The sequence below is a fragment of the Ictidomys tridecemlineatus genome, chromosome 2, assembly GCF_052094955.1.
Source record: "Ictidomys tridecemlineatus isolate mIctTri1 chromosome 2, mIctTri1.hap1, whole genome shotgun sequence".
In the NCBI taxonomy this organism is placed as follows: Eukaryota; Metazoa; Chordata; class Mammalia; order Rodentia; family Sciuridae; genus Ictidomys; species Ictidomys tridecemlineatus.
Genome location: NC_135478.1, coordinates 149,965,653 through 149,988,865, shown reverse-complemented (window position 1 = coordinate 149,988,865; position 23,213 = coordinate 149,965,653). Strand labels below are relative to the sequence as shown.

Here is a 23,213-nt window from a genome sequence, read left to right as displayed (position 1 = left end):
AGGAGGAAGTTGTACAGATAATATTCAGCTATGTTTTAACATTCCTCAAATTAAATTTCTTACTATGGAAATTTTGAACTTTTACACATATAACTTGTACTTTCCAGTGATGTGGCTGGAAATACAGTGTCATCACCACCATATTTAACAACCAAAAGACCACCAGCTCCGGCTGTGTTCACTCAGAGTGGTAGTGAGAACTTGTGAGGTCCCTGTACCCTGTGACAGGCTGAAGGACAATCAGAATCTCGACCCAGCCCTAGGTGGAATTGACATGGTCTGCCAAGGTGCCCATGTAGGGGAAAACTCAAGTCTCTCCTGGGCCAGAACACTCTTCATTAACAGAGGCTAGGACAGCAGATGGCCCAAGTAAATGGCTTTTAAAAATCAAACATGAGCATTATAACTAAATTCAGACTAAAGAGGAATTAAACATTAAATTCTCTACCTTCTCTGCCACACACGAAATATAAGTGTTTACATTTATATTGCAATATCACACTCATATTAAAGTGGGAGATCTTAAATATAGAAGATGACCATTGGATGAATCATTGACCAAACCTTCAAAATCAGAAAAAAGTTGAGTCATCAAGCATACCTCTTTTTACCCTTTGTGATATATTTTTTACCCTTTATGATATAACCTCAAAAAAAAAAAAAAACGAAAGAAATATGAAAACCAAATTGCTTTCAAATACACTGAAAAAAGTTCCAGTAGTATCGAGCCTGAGAATGTCATGGAAGGGCTCCAACTCCTCTGGCGTTATCAGCACCTGCTACTTCAATGAATCATGTTCTCTCCCTTTATCAAAGGACACAATAGATGCTACTAGGAGTAAAGGGAATGGGGTGGATAAGGGAAATCACACATTCTGCTCTAATCCCAACCAGAATTTTGGCTCAGGGAGAGAAAAACCCTGTGGAAGTTGGCGAAGCAGATAAGCATAGTTAGCTTCATGAAAATTGAACTCCAGAGAGCCCTGGGGCATTAGCCAGTAACTAAATTTAGTCTTTTTTTCAAACACAGACAAATTTAACAAAATGTCCTTCTAAATCCCTCAAAGGAGATCTTGGAGGGCTCCCAGGTGTCAAGTCCATAGCAAACTCTAATTTGCTTAGAATCAGGGATTCGTGGGTAGCAAGTCCCCTGTCCCAGGCAATGTTCAAATGGAAAGCCCCATGCTGATGTGACATAAAAGTATGGACGTGCCTGAGGTGGGAGGCTGTTCAATTGTAGCTTTTAAGTCTGGAAGTGAGCACGCTTGGCGAATTGTTAGGCCAGAATTTCCAATGGGGCAAAAGCAATGCCAACAGAGCCAGAGTACTAAAAAGGCTCGGAGACTCCTCAGGTTGTAAATCCAGCATTTTGGCAGCCTCTTCTCTCTCTATGTATGTGAAGGAGGAAGACTCATATGATTAATGTGCATTTGCTGCCTTTGATCGAAAACCAGCAGATCTTGCCAGCAGACATTTATTAGAAAGAAAACCAAGAAACATCATAAGAATTACCAGACAGTTATTTAGGAGTTAATTATTCAGTCCTCTGTTTTTGTGTGTTCTTTCTCCTACTTAATTCCTTTTGACCATTTTTTTTTTCTGTTGATTAGGTTCCCTCAACTCACTAGTAAAGTAAATCAAATGAGTCTTAGAGTTATCGTGGGCAGTCTGTGGTTACAAGCTGTCATAAGAGGTTTGGTGAGGGGAAGGAAGTGGGGGGTGGATATTAAAATTACTGGAAAAGTGATTGTTGTTTATCTTGGTTAGCAGGGTATACAGTGGGGCTCTGGGGCCCAACACAACCTTGGTTTTTCATGTGCTCTTTACTAGCTGTGTGTCCCTGGGCAAGTAACCTGGTCTGAGTCAGCTTCCTCATGGGGCAAATAGGAATATTAATACTTACATTGGTGGGAAGTTGTAAAGATTGAATAAAATAATACAAAGAGCCGAGGAGAGTTCTTTCCACCAGCTAGGCACACAAGCTTAATGATTCAAGTTGTGTAGAATTTACTCTCCTCACACAGTGAACAAGAAAACAAATATTCCTAAACTGAGAAAAGGATTTCCCAAGCAAATGTACACATTTTAACACATTAAACTTTCTGGTGATTTAAATGTGCAAGAGTCAAACTTTTACCTGTCGACTTCCCTGCTTGGAGGAGCAGCTACTTGTGCTCCTTGAAGGTGAGACCAATTTCTGGGACACACCAAGGTTCTTTTCATCACTCATTGTCAGTCACTTGGCCTCAATGCAATCAAAATGCCATCAGAAGACAGAGGAGTTGAGCGGATGGAGGTCCCACACAGGTAGATAGGTCAGCTCTTATCCAGTATGCTCAAAAAGCATTTTTAGATGGCCCAGAGAAAATCCCTAAAACCAAAAGAAAAGCAATTAGAGAGAAGTCAGAGACCTAAATGTCTTCTCTAATAAATCATGTAAGTGTCTTCATATTACACATGACAAAGCCTTGATGCTTAGGTACAGGCTATCAAGGAAAAATGTATCTCACTTTCCTCTTATTGGTAATTTTGTATAGGTGGTTCTTCATGCAGTTCTGTAAGACGACAGGCTTAAGAAGGTTAATATGGAAATTTGAGACACATACAAAATCAGTATCATAAAAAATCCCAAGCCACAATGAGACATCACTTCACATCTACTATGATAGCTATAATTTTAAAAAGAAAGATAAAAACCAGTGTTGGGAAGGGTGTGGCGAAATTGGAACTCTTAGGTATTGCTGGTGGGAACAGAAATTGGTACATCTATAGCAAAAAACAGTTTGGTGGTTACTTAAAAAATGTAAACATAGAATTATCATATGATCCAGCAAGTCCATGTCTAGGTATGTATCCAAAAAACCTGAAAAGAGGAATTCAAATAAAAACCTGTAGACTACTTCTCATGGCCACGTTATTCACAATAGCCAAATGTGGAAATGATCCAAACGTACATCAAATGATGAATGAGGAACTAAATCTGGGAAAGTCATACAATGTAAAAGTATTCAGATATTGAAAGGATACACATTCTAACACAGGTGAACCTTGAAACACCATGCTCAATGAAACAAGCCTGACACAAAAGACCACATATTACATGTTTCTATTTATATGACATATCCAGAGTCAGCAATCTGTAGAGACAGGAGGGTGATTAGTGGTCATATGGGTGTGTGTGTGGGGGGTGTGATGACAGCTTACTGGAGTTTCCTTTGGGGATGATGAAAATGTTCTTGAAATAGATAGTTATGGCAGGTGAACAATATTGTAATAGTACTAAGTGTCATTAAATTATACCCTTGAAAGTTGTTGAAAAGATGAATTTAACATTGGGCATATGAAACTACAATTTAAAAAAAAATCCCTGTGTTTTCAGAGAAAAACCCACATAAAAACAGTTATCTTATATTAGACAAAGGCATCAAAAACATACACTGGAGAAAAGATAGCCTCTTCAACAAATGGTTCTGGGACATCTGGAAATCCATATGCCACAAAATGAAATTAAGCCCCTATCTCTCACCTTGCACAAAACTCAAAATGGATCAAAGACCTACAAATCAAACCAGAGACGCTACCCAAATCTCCATCATGTCAGATTAGGCCCCCACTTAAGACTCCTATAGCGCAAGAATTAAAATCAAGAATCAATAAATGGGATGGATCCAAACCAAAAAGCTTCTTCTCAGCAAAAGAAACAATCAGTGAAGTGAATAGAGAGCCTACAGAATGGGAGCAAGTTTTTATCACTAATAGAGATAGAGCACTAATCTCTAGGATATGTAAAGAACTCAAAAATCTTAACACCAAGAAAACAAATAACCCAATCAATAAATGGGCCAAGGACCTAAACAGACACTTCTCAGAAGATGATATACAATCAATCAACAAATATATGAAAAAATGTTCAATATCTTTAGCAATTAGAGAAATGCAAATCAAAACTACTCTAAAATTTCATCTCACTCCAGTCAGAATGGCAGCTATTTAAGAATACAAACAACAAGAAGTGTTGGCAAGGATGTGGGGAAAAAGATACACTCATACATTGCTGGTGGGACTGCAAATTGGTGCAGCTAATATGGAAAGCAATATGGAGATTCCTTGGAAAACTGGGAATGGAACCACCATTTGACCCAGCTATCCCACTCCTCAGTTTATACTCAAAAGACTTAAAAACAGCATACTATAGGGATACAACCGCATCAATGTTTATAGCAGCACAATTCACAATAAATAAATTGTGGAACCAAACCTAGATACCCTTCAGTAGATGAATGGATAAAGAAAATGTGTATATATACACAATGAAATATTACTCAGCATTAAAAGAGAATAAAATCATGGAATTTACAGGTAAATAGATGGAGTTGGAGAATATAATGCAAAGTGAAGTAAGCCAATCCCAAAAAAACCAAATACCGAATGTTTTCTCTGATATAAAGATGCCGATTAATAATGGAGATGGGGGGCAGAGCATGGAGGAATACACAAACTTCAGATAGGTCAAAGGGAATGGAGGGGAAGGGAGGGGGCATGGAGGTAGGAAAGATGGTGGAATGAGATGGACATCATTACCCTAAGTACATGTATGAACACATGAATGGTGTGACTCTTTGTGTTCAACCAGAGACATGAAAAATTGTGCTCTATTTGTGCAATATGAATCAAATTGCAATCTGATGTCATATATAACAAATTAGAATAAATAAAATAAAAAAATTTAAAACAACAAGCAAGAACATTTAAAAAAAATTTTTTTTGAAACAAAACAAAATAAATCCCTGTGCTTTGGAGATGTGTTCTCCCAAAAGCTTTTCTTCTAGAAAAAAAAAATCTGTAACATGATATAACAAAAACTGTGGGGACAAGCAGAAATTTCCACATCTATTAGCATATCAATAATTAAAAGAATGACTATTGACTCCATACAACCTACTGCCAAGCACTACATTAAGGACTCCCACAAATGCTGTTTCATTTAACCAACAGGCTGATGGGAGAATATTATCTCTATATGGAGAAGACAATTGAGTCTCTGTGAAATTGTCATCTGCCCAATCACACAGCTGGCTAGAGGCTGAATCAGGGCACTATCCTAGTCCTTTAACCATGGTCCTGGAAACTGGCAAGCCCAAATTAGCCAGGTATGGTGATAACAGCTGTTACCCCATCTTGGAGACCTGGAAGCTGGGGAGAAAGATATAGGAGGGAGAATATCATGAGCCAGAGGCAACCCCCCCACCCCTGCCCAATTCCTTTCTATAGCACAATTCCAACCTCCCAGATGGCAACCTGGGGTGGCAAAGGCAGTGACCAGGAAGGACAGGGAATTCCCCTTACAAGTGATCACTTGGGCCACTACCTGCCACCTCTGCAGATCTCAGAGTCTTATCTGATGGAGGCCTTCTCAGTTATCAGAGAGGGGAACCCCAGAATTACCACCTCCATCCACAATGTTAAGGGTTAAGGGTAACTAATATATTTAGTTTTGGCTTCAGAAGGCCAGGGATATTTATTTAACACACTAAGTTCCAGTAAGTTCTACAACTTTCCCATGCATATTAATAATGCTAAAAGAAATTTATTTAATCCATCCAGTTACTATGTTCACTGAGTGTAATTTTAAAAGAAGAGCCAGGGGCAGTGGCGCAGCCTGTAATCCCAACAGTTGGAAGGCTGAGGCAGGAGGATCGCAAGTTCAAAGCCAGCCTCAGCAACTTATTGAGGCCCTGTGCAACATAGTGAGACCCTGCCTCAAAAAAATAAAAAGGGCTGGAGATATAGCTTAGTGGTTGACCATCCTGGGTTCAATCGCCAGTACCTAAATAAATAATATCAAATAACTGTCCAGGAACCAGCTAGTTAGATACCAAACTTTTGGTTAATTATTAAATACTAAAATCCCTATGCCTTCTCTGATATTTAGATCTTTAAAAATGAGTATGTTAAAGCCATAAGCTCAAACCAAAACAATGAGGAGAAATATCTAAATCTCAGAAAGAAAATTAAGGTACCTATAGCCATAGAAGTCCACTGCCATCTAACTCTCTCCACCAAACACTCCCTCAAACCTCCACTCCCACAATCTGTATCTATTACATGTTGGATCCAATCATAAATAAGAATAAAAGCAGCAAAGTAACGTCAGTCTCTCCATAAAGCAAGCTTTACTTATGAGAACATCACTAAGGGCACCTGAATTAGGAGCAAATTAATCTAGTTTAAAACTGATAAAAGAAGCTGCAAAGATATATTAATTTAATAACAGTGTTGGCTGCTGCTGTTGCAAGGAAGAGAAAAAACAACTTGAGAGAAACCATGAATGACTGAGAATGTGAGTGTGTGTGTGTGTGTGTGTGAGTGTGAGTGTGTGTGTGTGTGTGTGTGTGTGTGTGTGTGTATGTCTGCCACCATTGCTACAACATATACAAGGTGGATGAGGATTTCTGTTTGTGTGGGCAGGTTTTTTGTTTTGTTTTCTTTGCAGCTGAAGCTCTGATAAGGAAGAATGTGGGGCAAGAAGAGTGTGTGAATTATGAAACAGGGTGAGAGAACTGAGCAGTGAAGCGAAAGTCACAGGAATTCTGAAACTGTGCCAAAGCAGAAACAGCACAACTGCCACCCCCAAACCCTCCCTTAGAGGCAACTGATAAAAAGGGTCTTCTTTATCTCTTGGCCTTGCCAACTTCAGAGAGAATAACTACAAGGTTGTGCGCAGGCCAAACTGGTACTCATCCAAGTTGGCATTTAGGGTTAAGGCCTCTGCCAGCACTGCAGCCTCCCTCTCCTCCTCCAGGGAAGCTCTTCCCATATCCATCTCCAGGGCAGAGCCCTGTATTATTGCCCAGGAAAATGTATCTATTTCAACCCCCAAAACTTTCTGCTAGTCTCATTATCAGAAATTTAGTTAAAATGGCCACATGAGGCCATTTTAAAGGGCAAAAGAAGTTGAGTGCCAGGAAAAGGTTACAATTAAATGGGGCAGAATAAAGAAGGAGGGCAGCAGTAGCCCAAGTATGAGGTATCCCAGGCACCAAGGTGGCCACTAGGACACAGGCAGCCATTGAATCCACCATAGAAGACTTTGAAGGAGAAAGGACTTGGCGGGAGTCCTCAAAAGAAGGGGTGTCTTCTATTCCAAGTAGCCATCTTCACTGTGCTAACCTAGAAAAATGATGATGACAACATTTCTTCAGAAGAGTGTGGGGACAGGATCCCAGGCCACTGATTCAGGGATCTAAGATGATGAGGTGAGTGCTTATGAAAGAGTGTGTGGTTCTCATCCCTGCCCAGTGACCCTTCAATGGCAAACGTCTCATTCAAGGAGTTTGCTGGTTTGAACAAAATAGAATAGCTTCCCTGCTCACAGACTGTGAATAACTTCAGGATGATAATTTATTTCCACCAGTCTTCTGAGGTATAACTTTGATATGGTAAAGTGCACAGCTCTTAAGTGCACATACATTTATGTACATTTTCAAGTGCATGACTACCTTCCTTCCAAATCAAATATATATATATTTAAAAAAAAATCATTTACAGCTTCTCCAAACAGTTCCTGGACCAGCTGGGCTTTGCCCAGTAAATCTCTCCTGCAAGTCCTTGTTAATGTGCCTGGAGGGACTGAAAAGGTTTTATGGCTGCTTTTGTGCAATCTGTCTATTACAAGTATTTGATGTGTGGTGGAATTGAGTTTGGAGACTTGCTTTTATGCCAACACAACACCAGGTTCAAGAGTAGAAGACTTATAACTATCCCTTTCCTCTAAATCTAGGAGGCTACCATGCCCAGTGTGAAAAACCAGAAGCACTTAGGCCAAGGCAAAACCAGAGATGAACTGTGTCCTTTCTACCATTGACACCTACACCTGTGATAAGTGATGGGCCAGGCCCTGGTGAAACTTGGTGTTTCAGTTAAAAGACAATAGGCACAGACTTTCAAAGATCTACCATCGGGGGCTCCCATTAGGGAAAGAGAATGGATTTCTATTTTTTTTTTTAATGGATATTGGTATTAGTTCTTTAAAGGTCTTGTAGAACTCGGCTGTGTATCCATCTGGTCCTGGGCTTTTCTTGGTATTTTTTCAAAGAACCAACTTTTTGTTCTGTTAATTTTTTCAATTGTTTCTTTTGTTTCAAGATTTTAGCTCTGATTTTAATTATTTCCTGTCTTCTGCTTTTGGTGTAGATTTGTTATTCTTTTTCTAGGGCTTTGAGATGTAATGTTAGGTCATTTATTTGTTGACTTTTTCTTCCTTTAAGGAATGAACTCCATGCGATGAACTTTCCTAATACCAATACTCTTCAATTTATTTCAAGAAATAGAAAAAGAGGCAGCACTTCCAAACTCTTTCTATGAGGAAAATATCACCTTGATTCCAAGACCAGGCAAAAACACATTAAAAAAAGAAAACTTCAGACCAATCTCTAATCAACATCGATGTAATAACTCTCAATAAAATTCTGGCAAATCGAGTACAAAAACATATCAAAAAGATAGTGCACCATGATTAAGTGGGGTTCATCCCAGGGATGCAAGGTTGGTTCAACATATGGAAATCAATAAATGTAATTCATCGCATCAATAGACTTAAAGAGGAGAATCACACCATCATCTCAATATATGTAGAAAAAGCATTTGACAAAATACAGCACTCCTTCATGTTCAAAACACTAGAAAAATTAAGGATAACAGGAACATATCTCAGCATCTTAAAGGCTATCTATGCTAAGCTCCAGGCCAACATCATTCTAAATGGAGAAAAGTTGAAGGCATTCCCTCTAAAAATTGGAACAAGACAGATATGCCCTCTTTCACCACTTCTACTTAACATAGTTATTGAAACACTGGCCAGAGCAATTAGACAGATGAAAGAAATTAAAAGGATACACATAGGAAAAGGAAAACTCAAATTAGCACTATTTGCTGATGGCATGATTCTATACCTAGAAGACCCCCCAAAAAATTCCACTGTAAAACTTCTAGAACTAGTAAATGAATTCAGCAAAGTAGCAGGATATAAAAATCAATCCCCATACATCAAAGGCATGTCTGTGTATCAGTGACAAATCCTCAGAAAGGAAAATGAGGAAAACTACCCCATTTACAATAGCCTTTAAAAAAAACATAAAATACTTGGGAATCAACTTAATGAAAGAGGCGAAAGATCTATACAATGAAAACTACAGAACATTAAAGAAAGAAATCAAAGAAGACATTAGAAGATGGAAAGATCTACCTTGCTCTTGGATAGGCAGAATTAATATTGTCAAAATGACCATACTACCAAAAGCACTGTATAAATTTAATGCAATTCCAATCAAAATCCCAATGGCATTCCTCATAGAAATGGAAAAAGCAGTCATGAAATTCATCTGGAAAAATAAGAGACCCACAATAGGAAGAGTGAAGCAGGTGGCATCACTATACCAAACCTTAAATTATACTACAGAGCAATAGTAACCAAAACAGCATGTTATTGGCACCAAAACAGTCTGGTAGACCAATGGTACAGAATAGAGGACACAGAGACTAACCCACAAAATTACGATTATCTTAAACTAGACAAAGGCATCAAAAACATGCATTGGAGAAAAGATAGCATCTTTAACAAATGGTGCTGGGAAAACTGGAAGTCCATATGCATCAAAATGACCATGCACAAAACTCTCACCATGCACAAAACTCAACTCAAAATGGATCAAGGACCTAGGAATAAAACCAGAGACTCGGCTTCTAACTGAAGGAAAAAGTAGGCCCTAATCTCCGACATGTCGGATTAGGCCCCAACTTCCTTAATGAGACTTCTATAGTGCAAGAATTAAAATCAAGAATCAATAAATGGGATGGATTCAAACTAAAAAGCCTCTTCTCAGCAAAAGAAACAATCAGTGAGGTGAACAGAGAGCCTACATCTTGGGAGCAAATTTTTACCTCTCACACATCAGATAAAACACTAATCTCTAGGATATATAAAGAACTCAAAAATCTTAACACCAAGAAAACAAATAACCCAATCAATAACTGGGCCAAGGACCTAAACACACTTCTCAGAAGATGATATATAATTAATCACCAAATATATGAAAAAATGTTCAATATCTCTAGCAATTAGGGAAATGCAAATCAAAACCACTCTAAGATTTCATCTCACTCCAGTCAGAATGGCAGCTATTATGAATACAAAGAACAATAAGTGTTGGTGTGGATGTGGGGAAAAGGCACACTCATACATTGCTGGTGGGACTGCAAATTGGTGCAGCCCATAAATATGGAAAGCAGTATGGATATTCTTTGGAAAATTGAGAATGAAACCACCATTTACCAGCTCTCTCTCTTCCCCAAAGGATTTATTTATTTATCCCCAAGGATTTAAAAACAGTATACTACAGGCACATAGCCACATCAAGGTTTATAGGAGCACAATTCACAAGAGCTAAATTGTGAAACCAACCTAGATGCCCTTCGGTAGATAAATGGATAAAAAAAAAATGTGGTATTTATATACAATGGAATATTACTCAGCAATAAAAGAGAATAAAATCATGGCATTTTCAGGTAAATGGATGGAGTTGGAGAAGATAATGCTAAGTGAAGTTAGCCAATCCCCCAAAACCAAATGTTTTCCCTGATATAAGGAGGCTGATTCATAGTGGGGTAGGGAGCAGGAGCATGGGAGGAATAGGCGAATTCTAGATAGGGCAGAGGGGTGGGAGGGGAAGGGAGGGGGACATGGGGTTAGAAATGATGGTAGAATGTGATGGTCATGATTATCCAAAGTACATGTATGAAGACACGAATTGGTGTGAATTTACTTTGTATACAACAAGAGATATAAAAAATTGTACTCTATATGTGTAATATGAATTGTAATGCATTCCGCTGTCATGTATAAATTTTAAAAAATTAATAAAAAAGATATAAAAAATGAGGAAGAATAAATGGCAATCAATGTATGACACAGGTTGATTTTAAGATTTTTTTTGTGGTGAAAAACATTTTATTCTGTTCAAAATAGACATCTGAGAGTTCTTAGTTATGGGCGCTTTAGGTAGGAGCTTAACCGGTATATCTGCAAGTCAATCATAGTTGAGATGATTGAGATGATTTCTAAAATAATAATAATAATAATAATAATAATACCTGCAGTTACAAAAGTCCAATTATCATGGTTAAAAGGATTACATTTTTCAGCACAAATGCAAACAAATATAACCTCCCTCTAATTATCAGACAGTATAAATTTTGTTAGTATATATTAGAGTTCTGACCTGTTTGATTTCTCCTGCCATTTCTGTGTTAAGATTTTTTTTAAATAGAAAGTTTCACTTAGAAGACACCATTTGGAAAAAGATGGAAAGGATAGATAGATAGATAGATAGATAGATAGATAGATAGATGATAGATAGATAGATATAGATATAGATATAGATAGATAGATATAGATATACCACATATGTACATTGGGAAGGGGCCAGACCTGGTCTGAATTGGTGCTTCCTTATTACAAACTCTGCACCTTGACAAATGCACTGGTATCTTTTTTTCCTGTATAAAATGGGAAATAATAATATCTACTTCTCGGGAAATTGTGAGGATTAAATGAGAAAATGAAGACAATGAGTAGAATAACCACCCAACAGATGTGAATTCCATTTTCTCCTCTCCTGGCATATGCAGCCCAAGATAAGAACTTATGCCCCTCTTTCAAACAAAAACAATTAAGGATTCTATAGAATTTTAAAATATCTGTATCTGCCAACATATTAACATTTTCCCAAATCCATACCACAAGTGTGAACAGACTTTTTAAATCATTAAAACAGCATGCTTACTTTGGATGAAGGCAAATGCAGAAATTTAAAAGCTACATAATTCATCACCTTTGGATGTTTTTAAAAGCAACTTAATATTAACTAGTAGATTGGGAACAGTGGCATATAAAATAGCTATTTATGAATCCACTAGATCTGGGGGTCTATACTTGGTTTGGTTTGAAAATAACTCTCATGAAGATCATGAGGCACATAGTTCTAATTAATTTTCAATTTCTCAGTAAAATGGAGAAATAAATTATGTCCTGAATTACCACTAAAAAAATTGATAATGGGATATCCATTTCTGGTTTATGGTAAAAGGAATTATTCTAATACTAGATATATACCTTTTTAGAAGTGGCAGCCTCTGAAACACCTTGATCTCAAAAACATTACATGATCAGAAGTAGAGCTTTGGTTATTTGGCTTCCAGTGCCTCAGACCAGAGATTCAGGATCAGAAATTTCTAGAATGTTCTAATTATAATAACCTCAGATACATACAAGTGACCTGGGACCTCTGTGTGGAAGCACTGGCAGATCAGGATCAATGGTCTGGTAGAGAGAGCCAATATCTGACTGTTGTGGGGGATGAAGACTGAAGCTCAGAATCCAAAGAAGTTTCCACTCCTATACCATTGAGGACAAATAACTCCCTGACAGAACATTTTTACAGTAATTCTTTCCCTTGCGAAGACAGCGGTTAAGAGCCTAAAGATTCAAATGCTTTCTCTCTGTATTGTCCACACTTTGTTGAGCATGCATCACAACGCTGACTACATATTGGAATTATATAGAAAACTTTAAAAATGCTGATGACTAGGCCACATCCCTAATATCTTTATTACCTTGAAATCTATGGTGGAGCCAGGTTTTGGTGTTTCCAACCCCTCAAAGGTGATTATGGTGCAGAACCAGGGATAAGAGCCACCATTACATGGTCTAAAAAGTAATGTGTACACCTAGCTCTAGTCAGATCATCCAAGGGTTGAATCTTCCAATATTTAAGAACTGATTTTCCTATACTGACCTCTGGGTTTATGTCCTTGACATACAATGAGAGAAATTATTAAAAATAAATAAATAATCAATCAACCCTGTGATATTGGGATTTTTTTCCATACAGATCCTACCTGAGACAAGTTCCTGGGCTGGAGAATGACCCTCCCCCCTATAAACTTGAAGAAACAAGACATGCTCCATCTGTGGTATTTCTATGATCTAGTAACCTAACCACAAAAGGAAACTAGGGTAATTCTGCACATCTTGTCTTAACCTAAACTGAGTCCCTTCCTACATGTGAACTCACTTATTTAGTAATAATGCACTCAAGAATTTTGCAGCAGATGGACAGAATCCATCAGTATGGAGTTATGATTCTGACCTCTGGATGCCTGTCAGAATGTCTTCAGGCTTGGGCTGGGGGTGTAGCTCAGTGGTAGAGCTCTTGCCTAGCATGTGTGAGGCACTGAGTCTGGTTCTCAGCACTGCAGATAGATAGATAGATAGATAGATAGATAGATAGATAGATAGATAGATAGATAGACAGACAGACAGATTCTACCAAGGACTAAAAAAAGTTTTTAAAAAAATGTCTTTAGGCTTATATCATGTCAATCAAAAACTTGGGGCCAGGACCTGGGCAGCAGTATCTTATAAAAACTCCTCAGTAAATTCCAGTGTACAATTAGGGTTGAGAATAATTGGTGTAGGGATTTCAGAAATTTCTTTCTCTTTCTATTCATCATCACAGCATTCATCCATTTGAGGATTCCAATATCTATCTCAAACCCCTCACAGTTTACCATCAGAAGTTCCGAAAAGACAGGTTAACTCCATCCCTGCTGTGTGTCTGGACTCTGCTGGATGCACATCTACCCCTTCCCTGTTATGGAGTTCACCCCTTGACTCCTGAGGTTAGCCTGCTTTCCGCAATTAGCACCTCTCCTTAGAAAAGAGACAGAAAATAAGGGAGAGGGGAACAATCCTTTTAACTCTTGATGTTTTGTCATAAGGTAAGTCCACAAACTTATCTTTTACTTGTGCATCTGGATCTGTACATGTTTGCAAAACTGTTTTCTGACTTTTGACCACTTCTGGTAAGCATCAGTTCACTCCTGATGTCAACTCTGCAGACATAATTCAGCATGCCCATGCAGCACTCCTCAGGGCCTCCTGGACTATGAGCCTGGCAGTTCACTGTGCTAGCTCCTGTTTATATATTTATGTGTGAAATAAATACACAAATGTATATTTATATTACATTACATACTGTATTATTTAGATAAAATAGTAAATATATATTTAAATGTATTTTTAATATCAAATATATAATCATTCAATATATTTTATATACTTAAATATAATAAATATGTGATAGATAATTTGTTATTTTATTATGGTCAGAACACAATATGAAATTCACAGCTTTCAAGTGTATAATACAGTATCATTAACTAGGGTGGCAGCACACTCCTATAATCCCAGCTACTCTTCAGGCTGAAGCAGGAGGATCTCAAGTGCAAAGCCAGCCTCAGCAATTTGGCAAGGCCATGTCTCAAAGTAAAAAGGTCTGGGAGTATAACTTAGTGGTAGAGTGCCCTGGGTTTGATCCCCAGTGTTGTAAAGGCGAACAACAACAAAAAACTTCACATTGCTTCCTTCCCCCATCCCCCCCACCAGTCTCTGGCAAACACCATTTTACTCTCTGCTTTTCAGAATGTGACTATTTCAAATATATAAGTGATATCATGCAGTGTTTGTACTCTTGTGACCGACTTATATCACTTAACACAATGTCCACCAGGGTCATCAATATTGCCTATTGCAGAATTAGTTTCCTTTTGTTTAAAGACTGAATACCATTCCTTGTATGCATAGACTACATACTATATTCTTAATGCATTCAACTGTCCATATGCATTGAGGTTGTTTCATCTTTGCGATTATGGATAGTGCTGCTATGAATATAGAGATGCAAACTAACATCCTCTTCACCTTCAAGTGCTGTATACTGGCTCTTATTTATCTGTCCCAGTTACGTAGGCATTTAGTAAAGTTTTGTCCTTCCTCCACTTCTTGGTGCAAGCTTTGGCTCTTGGCAGTCTTATCCATGCCCATGGTTTTACTAAGGCAACTGTCCCTCACTCTGCTCTTTACCTTCCTTCTAGTCCACAGCAGCTGGGTGGCCCTGGATGGATCACTGGAACACCAAGCCTACTAACCTACTGGTAATCCAAGAGCAAACTTCTCACTCCTCATGCTGATACCTGCTGTGGACTTCCTGGACTCGATTAAGACACCTATCGCCCCTCCATCCAACCAAACTTCTCCCAGGTTCCCCAATACTGTAGACTGCAACTCTCTCTGACCCTGACCTCATCACGTCCAATTTATTTTATATTCTTCAAACACCAATCCATTTTAGACCCCCATTGGGCAATCGGCTCTACTTCTTCTCTCTCATCACTTCAATCCACTTTATATTTTGTCCAATTCATCCCCCAAGCTCTTTCCCCTGCTCCAAAGTCCCAGTGCTTACAGGATAAATAAAAGTTGCAAGGCCTGGCTTGCAAAACCCTCCAGGATACAGTTATACTGAGCTGACTTTGGACTTATTCTTCTGTTATTTACGGTACATTGCTAAACTTCTGAATAGTTTCCTCACCTGAAAACAGGCACAGTTAACAGGATTAAGCCCTTAGGGTTCCGTAGGATGAACTGAAATAATGCATGTGAAGCACTAATCATGATCCTTGACAGCCATCACTCACTTACATTTTAGCTGACATTTGTGCAAGCTTTAACTCTTGGCAATCTTACCCACACCCATGGCTTTGATTAGACAGTTCTTTGCCATTCTACTCTTTACACCTTCCCTCCAGTCCACAGCTGCATCACACCTATATGGGCACCCTGTATCCTAGCTAGTCCTTCATGGAGCACCCTCCTAACCCACTTATCTCTCCCATTTATGGAAATTTCCACCATCTTCCAAAGATCATTTTAACCATTACCTTCTCCATGAAACCTCTTTTCAACCCTTCCCCTCCCCCTAAATGGTTTTGTTTCTCTTTTTGGACTCCTGCTCTACTTTTGCAGTACCTCCAAGTATTAGTCATGTTTCCTGTATTTTGAGTCACTCTTGGTATTTGTATGTATTTCAGAATATTTTAACCATATCTTCCTTTTGAGATTGCCTTACCATTTTGTCTTTGACTCTGAGAGATAGCATTTCTTTTATTTTTTAAAAAATACTTTTTATTAGTTGTTGATGGACCTTTATTTTATTTATTTATATGAGGTGCTAAGAATCAAACCCAGTGCCTCACACCTGCTAGGCAAGCAATCTACTACTGAGCCACAACCCCAGCCCCTCATTTATTTTCTTTTTTTGTTTTCCTATGACCTACCTGAGATGTTTTTAGGATACATAGCTATAAGCATCATTGAGGGATTTTCTCTCTCTCTCTCTCTCTCTCTCTCTCTCTCTCTCTCTCTCTCTCGCTTTTTTTTTTTTTTTTTTATACTGGGGATGAACCCAGCACAGCAACTCTCTATCTCTGAGCTGTATCCTGAGCTATATATTTCAGGTCAGTTCTATTAATAAGTTTAACAAGAGTCTCTTGCCAAATACACTTTTCCTCAAAACATGGCAAGAACTTGCCCTGCAGACTAAACTCTGTCAACACTACCTTTGGTGATCAACACTTGCCAACTCTGTTGATAAAACATTATCAACAGTTATAGGTACACTTTCCAGATCCTCTTCCAGATCATGTTCTATTGTCCTCTGAAAGGTAAAAATACCACACAACTCCTCAAGTCCTTCAGTGTCCTACTGCACCTTGATGGTATTCATGGCACATTTAAGGTTTCTTTTGACATTTAGTTATTTTTATTCAAGCCAGTAAGTGAGCTGATGCTTGAAGATCTGATATTTAGGTACATTACCATTCATGCCTTGGCTTCTTGTCCACCAATATCCATTCTCTCTTTAATAATAAGCTCTTAGGTTTCAGTTGGGTTGATAGTTATCTAATAAGAAGCCACATTTCTACCTTTCTTCCATCTTGTGCCTTATGACTAAGTACCTCCAATAAGATGTGAGTAGAAGTTATACTTCTTTCATGATCCTAAAAAGAGAAGTATATGTATTCTCTCTGCACTCTCCTGATTCTCCTGGGGACCAGGAGATGGTGACTACTGGACCCAGAAATGAAAGCTACTAGTTGAGGATGTTAGTGTCACCACACCAGCCCCAAAATAGCTATATCAGTAACGTGAGAGAAAAATAAAATTCAATCTTGTTTAAACCATTTAATGTTGAGTTCTCAAATGTTTAATGCAAATAATATAGGCCCTAGGAAGTTAGCATGCTTAAAATTAGGAAACTTGGGTCACATCTTTGCCCTACAACAGGAAGTGGCTAACGACTCCTTCCCTGATTGTCTTCCTGCATCAGAATCAGAGTCCCTAGCAAAGAGAATCCTGCTAATACTTTTATTTGTTCCCCCCACCAAAACAAAAACAAAACAAAGCAAAACCTCTTTCCAAGTCCTGAGTATATATATATTATCCTCTCCTGAAATCACCCCACATTCTTCAAAGACTAGGAATTCATTCACGTCATCTTTACTTTCCCCAGCGGGACAGCCCCCTTCACATTACCTGTGGTCCCAAGAGTCACCATGGGTCTGGATGACTGAATGTTCTGACTGGAGGGTGTAAGTTCACTGGTCAGATGACAATCCCTTCACTTCTGGAAGAATCAGAAATGGCCTGAGTTTTCCTCCTACTCTGCTGTGTGGCCACTCTAACCTGTTCTTCCCTGTCTCAAAAGAAACACTTATGGAATCCTGTGTGCTCTTGACTGCCAAAGGAGAGTAGTCACACTGAGGAAAATTCAATCCCCCACTATGTATCTGGAAAGTACCTACTGCAAGTTCACAGCTTCCTCAGCAAAGGAAACTAAGTGACAGAAGCTTAACTAAAGGACTGCACCGCTCTGAAGAAGATGTGTGTAAGGGAAACAAACCAGAATACCTCAGAGGTGGGTGGTCTAATAGGTGGTCACATGGGAAGAGCTCAGTGGGCAGAGTTGTGAGCACAAGGGCAGAGAGGTGAATTTGAACATGGTGTGGGATCTGGCAGGGTTCAGAAGAATGTGCAGGGCAATGTTGGGGGCAAGGCTAGAAGTGCAACCTCCTGAGACATTTTTCAACCCTGACTGCACCACAACATCACCCTGGGGAGCCTCTACCCAATTCCAAGGCCCAGCCCTGCGTCATTCCAATGCCTCCTGCCACTCTTCGGATCAAGGATCAGGGGAGCATTTAAGAATTTCCTCAGGTGATTCTGGTGCACAGTGAGGGTTGGGCCAGGGCCATAACATAATCTTGCATCCAGAAAGGATATATTTACTCCACAGAATCACCTTCTTTTATTTTGGTATTTGATTTCACTTGAGTATCTAATGCCAGACCTGTGTCTGCTGCATCTAATTTACACCAAATTAAAATGCAAAGCAGGATGTGACTTAGCAGTTTAAAGGGTAAGAAAAGATAGCACCACCCAAGAACTTAAAATAATATCTGGTGGTTTAAATTTTATCAGTGGGTGGTGTTACCCTTCCTTAACTGACTACTGCTTGTGGAAGCAGAGGACAGTTTTAACAATTGGAACCACACCAGGCCTTTCATTACTTATCTGAAAGAGACTATCAACTGAATAACTATAAAATGTGAAAGTGAATTTTTGAAAACTTCTCCATCTCCTAGAAAAATCTACTTATCATCTTTTCAGACACACAAAAAAATTGTTGCAGCTAACAATGAATAACCCTCGATAAGCCTGTCAGCCAAACACTCGAATAACAAGAAACTGGACACCCTGGTGGTTAATGTATGAGATGGACACACTTCCAGTTTGTTGTCCACCCAAGTAAAAATCACCCTGAGCCTGACAGTCTAAGCTTAAACCAAACTATAAAACTAAGTTCCCAAGATATCTCTATTTGGGGTATAGTCTTCCAAAATTGTAGGAGCAATAAAAATACCTTGTAAGAAAATCACTCATGCAGTGAAGGTAGTGGGGAGAATGAGGGACACAGGAAGTTTTACTCACTCTTGGGGGAAGGATGACTACAAGAAAATGAACATGAGATACTTTTAAAGGTACAATCTGGAAAAAGAAAATTCTAAGAAGAAATAGAAGGAAAAGGCAAAGAGAACAAGTTTTTTTTTAAAAAAGAAAAAGCTAGGGTGGATTTTGGTAGACTACGCATAAAAGGCAAGAAAAATTCAGAAGTGCCTCTGTTAGATTGTTACTGATGTTAACTGCAATGACTATTTTATTCTCCCTAGTAAAGTATATGAATAAGTAGCAACATGAAGACTTTATCTTATTCCTTTTTGGTTTTAATTCCTACAAACTAGCACATGACCTGGTAGCTGGTAGGTTATTTATTTATCAAATTGATAACCAGTATATATCTCACACACACACACACACACACACACACACACACATATATATATATATATATATATTAGCTGTTGCTGGACCTTTTATTTATTTATTTATAGCCGGTGCTGAGAATTGAACCCAGTGCCTCATACATGCTAAGTAAGCACTCTACCATTGAGCCACAACCCCAGCCCCTTTACAACTCCTTTTATCTCAAAAGTAGGAAAAAAATTCTAAAGTATTCATCTGTTGAACTTTAAAAATTTGTGAACATGAATCATAATTTTTAGAAGTTTACAAGACTCATGGATAACGGAAATTACAAATAAGAATATCTATTGCAAATAAGAAAATCTAACTCAAAATGTCATGGGTGAATAATGTATTAAAATTCCAGCTGGATTCTAGCATGTTAACTTTAAAAATCAAATTTGGCAACCAGGACCCTAAAGTTCACTGTCAATTTCTCTCCATCAAACATTCACTGCAAATATCAGTTAAGTTAGGGAACTTAGTGCCTTGAGAGTGTTTTAATGCCCATTTAATATTTAGATAGCATCTTTCATCAAAAGACTCCAAATGCCATTCAAAGGCAACTCCCTTCTGCTCTCACACCCAACAGCAAAGCAGTCCCAGTGCAGAGGAGTTGACGGTCATAAAATGAGATGTACCCGGTCTCCAGATTTCAAGGCTTATTTCTGACTAAGAGCAAGCTGATGCCAGTTCTGATTCATCATTACCAGGCATGGAAGATATTCTTTTCCAAGATGACCACAGCAATTATATCCCATGCCACATGTTCTTCTAACAAAACGACATTGACCCTTTTTCATAGGTAGGCGGAGTCTGTATTTTCTTCTCTGAATCTGGGTGGCCTCATGATTATAGCAGAAATAATGCTATGCGACTTCCAAGGCCATGGTAAAAAATGGCAATACAACTTTCACTGGATGCTTTCTTGTCTCAGGATGTTTTCCCTTCAACTTAGCCACCGTGATGTGAGCTACGCCAAGCTAGCCAATATGAAGAGGCCCACCTGGAAGAGAACTGAATATCATCTCCTAGTAACTGAGTGAACCTTCAAATGTTCTAGCTCCCAGCCTTCTCACCATCCCAGAAACCTGCTCTTTTCACAGGGTCAGCCCAAACTGCAGATCTGAAGGCTAAATAAATTTTGTCATTGTTTTAACCCACTAAGTTGTGGAAACTGAGTATAAAAATGTAAACATTCTTATATAAAATAGTGCAAAGAGGTCATGGGGAAAACCACTCAGAACACAAACAATTATTGCAAGAACTGCCCTGCTAGGCCAAAAACAGTCTGCCTTGTCTGTAAGCCTATTTTTTTCTTAGCAACTAATGACAGAACTATCAACTATCACCTTAAGACTAGCTGCTTTCCTTTAGACGAGCTTTACATAGTCATTTCAGCTGTTCACCAATCACAGCTTTCCAGCTTCCTCAAGCACCCAAAGGACCAGTGAACTTTCTTTCAAAAAATAACTTGTTTAGATGTCTCTGTGATTGAAAGCAGAGGGAGTCAGAGGAAAACAGCAACCAATTCATTAGGTCAAGAGCAAACACTGAATGATCATGGAAATAAAAGATCTGTGTGTAGACCAGAGCTACCCAATAGAATTTAGGTGCTGTGTATACCATAGCCTCTAGGCACATGTGGCCGCTGAGCACCTGAAAGGTAGCTGGGCCAGTGTAACTAAGAAACTGAATTTTAAGTTTTATTTAATTTTTTAAAAAAATTTATATGTATACATACATTTTAGTTGTCAATAGACTTTTATTTTAATCAGTTATTTTTTTTTAATATTTATTTTTTAGTTCTCGACGGCCACAACATCTTTGTTGGTATGTGGTGCTGAGGATCGAACCCGGGCCACACGCATGCCAGGTAAGCGCGCTACCGCTTGAGCCACATCCCCAGCCCTTAATTAGTTATTAATTAATTAATTTTATTTATTTCTATGTGGTGCTGAGAATCAAACCCATGCCTCACACATGCCAGGTAAGGCAAGTGCTTTACCACTGAGCCATAATTCCAGCTCAAGTTTTTTTTAATTCTAAATTATTTAAATGCACATAGCTATCGTATAGGACAACACAGTTTTTAGGCAACAGCATTCTAAATTGCTTATTTCCTCCCCATTTTCTGTTAGCACGAGATGACAATACCTTCCAGGTGTGCTCTTCCCTCTGCCTTCTATGGCTGGGGTACAGCTGAGCCACTGCCAAGTGTGTTGGCCAAGACTTCAATGTATTGAGTCACATCCAGGCAATTTTCTTTCCCATTCATTTTACTGTCTGGATAAAATGATATATAGGGTAAAATAAGCAATGGGTTTCAACATGAGCTCAGCAGGGATTTTTTAGTAATAAGCCAAGTTTAAACTCATAGGTACAGGGATGAGCTGCCCTGAAAGGCTCATATCCTCAGTTCATATAACTTCAATGGAAAACCATTTAGGAATGTTACCAAAAAAGTGTGTAGAGTTCATAGGTCATTTACAAATGGCTTATGGTGGCTGCTCAATATTAAGACAATAGCCTGTGAGATAAGGCAAAGATTATATTTTAGAACAACAAAAATAAAATGTTATCAGTTGCCAATTTTCTGAGTAGATGAAAACATTTACCACTTTCTATCTTCTTAAAGTGGCAAAAGAGTCTTCAGCCAGCTATCTTTTTATAGTGAAGAAGGAAAGGTGAGCAGTCTTTTAAGAGAGTCCCCAGGGAATTAACGAAGTTGTAGAAAGTTCAATAAAACTACTCAATGCTACAGTTTGGCCTGCAGCAAAGTTGTTAATTTGGCAAAGAAATAAGAAATTCACCAAGGAAACAGCTAATTCCCAACACTGAAGTTTTCTCACAATCTGATGCCCAATTTACCAACTCAAACTTATTTCATCCACTGCCCAACTTAATAATTCCACCATATGAGACAAGTGGATATCCTTAAAAGTTTCCCATTCAGAACAACATTCTCATAAACTGCTAGTAGAGTATAAATTGCACATCTTTAGAAGATAATCTGGCAACAGAAAAGTTCTTTCAAAAATAAAGGTAATATTTGTTTTTTTGGTGGTACTTGGAATTGAACCCAGTAGTACTCTGCCAATGAGCTATCCATGCCCATACCTTTTGATTGATTGATTGATTGATTGATTGATTGATTGATTGATGGTTCTTGCAAAACACCTCAAATTTTACTGATGGTACAAAAAAGCAATAAATAACACATTAGTACAGAAAGACACATAACTTATGTAGTTCTTCCTCAAAACCAGAACAGGTAAGTGAAAAGTCATCACAAGTTCTTATCTTGACTATAAAAAATGAAATCATAAGTACACATTGGGAATTGAACTGTTTTTTTTTCTTCTTTTCAGGTATGTGACATACATGTTTTCTGATCACTATTAATCTACCAAACAATGTATTAAACCAAAACTGACAGATGATCAGTAAAGCTGTCCACTGCCTCCTACTCATGCTGAACTAGACCAGTGACCACTATCTTAGCAGGAGAGATTCTCACAGGAAGGAGAAATTGCAGAGTCCCTACCTACTTCAACAGAAAACCCAACCAATTTACACAGAATGGTTTTAAGCAAACATACACAAACACACGTGACACCTACTTCAACAGAAAACCCAACCAATTTACACAGAATGGTTTTAAGCAAACATACACAAACACACGTGACATGCTTCAGCCTCTTTCCAGGAACAGCATTCATTCATGGGTGCCAGTAAAACAGGTGTAACACCATGAAAAGCATTTTTACCTTCACAGAACTAACAACCAAAAAGCATGCAGCACATAATACTTTAATCTTTAGGTGGATAATCATGGAAGTTCCACGTATATCTCCACTAAGTTTGTCTGAGTATGTGAATATAAAAATAATTT

General features: G+C 38.4%; 1 protein-coding gene across 5 annotated transcripts in view; it reads right to left on the bottom strand.

Moving 5' to 3' along the window:
- Osbpl3 (oxysterol binding protein like 3) overlaps positions 1–23,213 on the bottom strand; it is a 180,241-nt gene that overhangs the window by 86,786 nt on the left and 70,242 nt on the right. For 4 of the 5 annotated variants that reach the window (XM_078039954.1, XM_078039956.1, XM_078039958.1 and 1 more), the window contains exon 2: positions 2,138–2,371. In XM_078039954.1, coding sequence (XP_077896080.1) covers positions 2,138–2,230 — 93 coding nt within the window. In that variant the 5' untranslated portion in view covers positions 2,231–2,371. Of the gene's footprint in view, positions 1–2,137; positions 2,372–21,475; positions 21,605–23,213 lie in introns of all 5 variants that reach the window. The other variant, XM_078039955.1, reaches the window with a different exon arrangement.